At 59.6% G+C, this 2,643-nt stretch overlaps 1 protein-coding gene across 1 annotated transcript; it reads left to right on the forward strand.

Moving 5' to 3' along the window:
• Positions 1–444: 444 nt before the first annotated feature.
• On the forward strand, positions 445–2,239 carry LOC109783140 (aspartyl protease family protein 2). The gene has a single exon (XM_020341741.3). The coding sequence runs from the start codon at positions 508–510 to the stop codon at positions 1,975–1,977; it is 1,470 nt and encodes a 489-aa protein (XP_020197330.1). The 5' UTR covers positions 445–507; the 3' UTR covers positions 1,978–2,239.
• The last annotated feature ends 404 nt before the right edge of the window (positions 2,240–2,643 follow it).

Consider the following 2,643-nt stretch of genomic DNA (forward strand, 5'->3'; position numbering starts at 1 on the left):
GTGAATCTACACTCTAAAATATGTCCGCATACATCCGTATGTTGTAAATAAAATGTCTAAAAAGACTTACATTTAAAAACGGAGGAAATAGTAGCATAACATTTATTATGTTACAATATCTACCTATGTTATTATGACCCTCTCTCTTCTTTAATTTTCTGTCACATAAATATGTTCGCAAGTCCCTAAGTCTATGCCCAGCCTCAAACAAGAAAACAAGTGTCCACTCCTCTGCGCAAAGCAACATTTATTCTTGATATAAAAAGCAACATTTATTCCATCCCACCGCCGCTGCCAACCCAAACATCCGCGAAGAACTATCTCATTAATTGCCCCGCCGTCTAATCGCCCAATAATTACCCCGCACCCTTCTAATCTTAATTTAATGCAATCTCCTGCTAATGGTGATGACTCGCGCACTCTTCCCTTCTTATACACGCCGCTCCCCTCCCCTCCACTCCAGTACAGCACCAGCACCGCCCCACCTCCAGTTCACACTCCCCTCACATGCCCATGGCGCCTCCGCCTTTGCTCCCCCTCTCCGCGCTCCTCCTCCTCCTGCTCACCGCCGCCTCCCATGCCTCTGCCAAGCCCGTCCAGACTCAGTCCCTCCTCGCCACCCCTCTCTCGCCCGACCGTGTCTCCGCCCCGTCGGAACTAGCCCGCGACGACGACACCAACGTCTTTGCCGCTGCCGAGGACGCCGTCGCCGGGACAGTTCGTTTCCGCGTGGTCCACCGGGATGACTTCTCAAAGAACGCCACCGCGGCCGAGCTGCTCGCGCACCGGCTGGAGCGGGACGAGAAGAGGGCGGCGCGGCTCTCGGCGGCCGCCGGCGCGGCCAACGGGACGCGCCGCGGCGGCGGAGGGGTCGTGGCGCCGGTGGTTTCCGGGCTGGCCCAAGGGAGCGGAGAGTACTTCACCAAGATCGGGGTGGGGACGCCCGCCACGCCGGCGCTCATGGTGCTCGACACCGGCAGCGACGTCGTGTGGCTGCAGTGCGCGCCGTGCAGGCGCTGCTACGAGCAGTCTGGCCAGGTGTTCGACCCGCGCCGCTCGCGCTCCTACGGCGCGGTCGGCTGCGCCGCCCCGCTTTGCCGCAGGCTCGACTCCGGCGGCTGTGACCTGCGCCGCAGTGCGTGCCTCTACCAGGTCGCTTACGGCGATGGCTCCGTCACCGCCGGGGACTTCGCCACCGAGACCCTCACCTTCGCTGGCGGTGCCCGTGTGGCGCGCGTTGCTCTGGGGTGCGGCCACGACAACGAGGGTTTGTTCGTCGCGGCGGCGGGCCTCCTCGGGCTCGGCCGAGGCAGCCTATCCTTCCCCACCCAGATCTCCCGCCGTTATGGGCGGAGCTTCTCGTACTGCCTTGTGGACCGTACCTCGTCGGCCAACTCCGCCTCCCGCTCTTCGACCGTGACCTTCGGCTCCGGCGCCCTAGGCTCCACGGTTGCCTCGTCCTTCACCCCGATGGTCAAGAACCCTCGGATGGAGACGTTCTACTACGTGCAGCTCATCGGTATCAGCGTGGGCGGCGCGCGCGTCCCTGGCGTGGCGAACTCCGACCTCCGTCTCGACCCGTCGTCGGGGCGTGGTGGCGTCATCGTGGACTCTGGCACGTCCGTGACCCGGCTCGCCCGCGCGGCCTACTCGGCTCTGCGCGACGCATTCCGCGGGGCCGCCGCTGGGCTCCGGCTCTCTCCCGGCGGGTTCTCCCTGTTCGACACGTGCTACGACCTGAGCGGGCGCAAGGTGGTGAAGGTGCCGACCGTGTCGATGCACTTCGCCGGTGGCGCGGAGGCGGCTCTGCCCCCGGAGAACTACCTGATCCCGGTGGACTCGAAAGGGACGTTCTGCTTCGCGTTCGCGGGCACGGACGGCGGCGTGTCCATCATCGGCAACATACAGCAGCAGGGCTTCCGGGTGGTGTTCGACGGCGACGGCCAGCGCGTCGCCTTCGTGCCCAAGGGCTGTTAAGATATGAGGAGTAACGTCGCTTGATTAGCGGATAAAAGTACGGCTTTGTCAGTCATAATTTAATCATGAGGGGTTTAGTTAAGGTGATGGGTGAGAGCTTTGGATGCTGTGAAAGCCCTGGCGGTGCGCAGAGTTGTCGGGCAGGGTAAGGTGCGAGGATAAGGTGGTTTGTTTGTTCAAGGCTGTAAAGGTGTTGGTTAAAAAACAGGCTATCTCTCCTTTTTCTACTACTCCATTTTACTAAACACCAGTGATCTTTTTACGTGCTGGCCTACCGTGTTACTTGCTCTCTTTGTTGGATCACACTCGCTTTTATTTTATACTGTATTTTGGAGATCACACTTTCATCACACACACACACACACAGCTTGGCCGGTTAGCTGTGCCTTGACAATTCCTTGGACACGAAATTGCCCTCTGCTCGGTCGTCATTTGGAAGTTCTCTAACGGTACCAAGGAGTAAAAGAGACGTCGCCAGTGGGGTTAGTCCTAGATGTGGTCCCACTAATTGTCCAGGGCCGAAAAACGGGACCGAAGAGGCCACGAGAGAGATTGGCTCGAAATCGCGGACGGTTTGTTCGCCTCGCTCTGATGAGGAGCGGAGGAGAACGTTGGTGGTTTTGCTTTGCTTTGCCGTTCTTATGTGGTGGGGCTGCCTGCCTCGGG

Source organism: Aegilops tauschii, chromosome 3 (genome assembly GCF_002575655.3).
Source record: "Aegilops tauschii subsp. strangulata cultivar AL8/78 chromosome 3, Aet v6.0, whole genome shotgun sequence".
NCBI lineage: Eukaryota > Viridiplantae > Streptophyta > Magnoliopsida > Poales > Poaceae > Aegilops > Aegilops tauschii.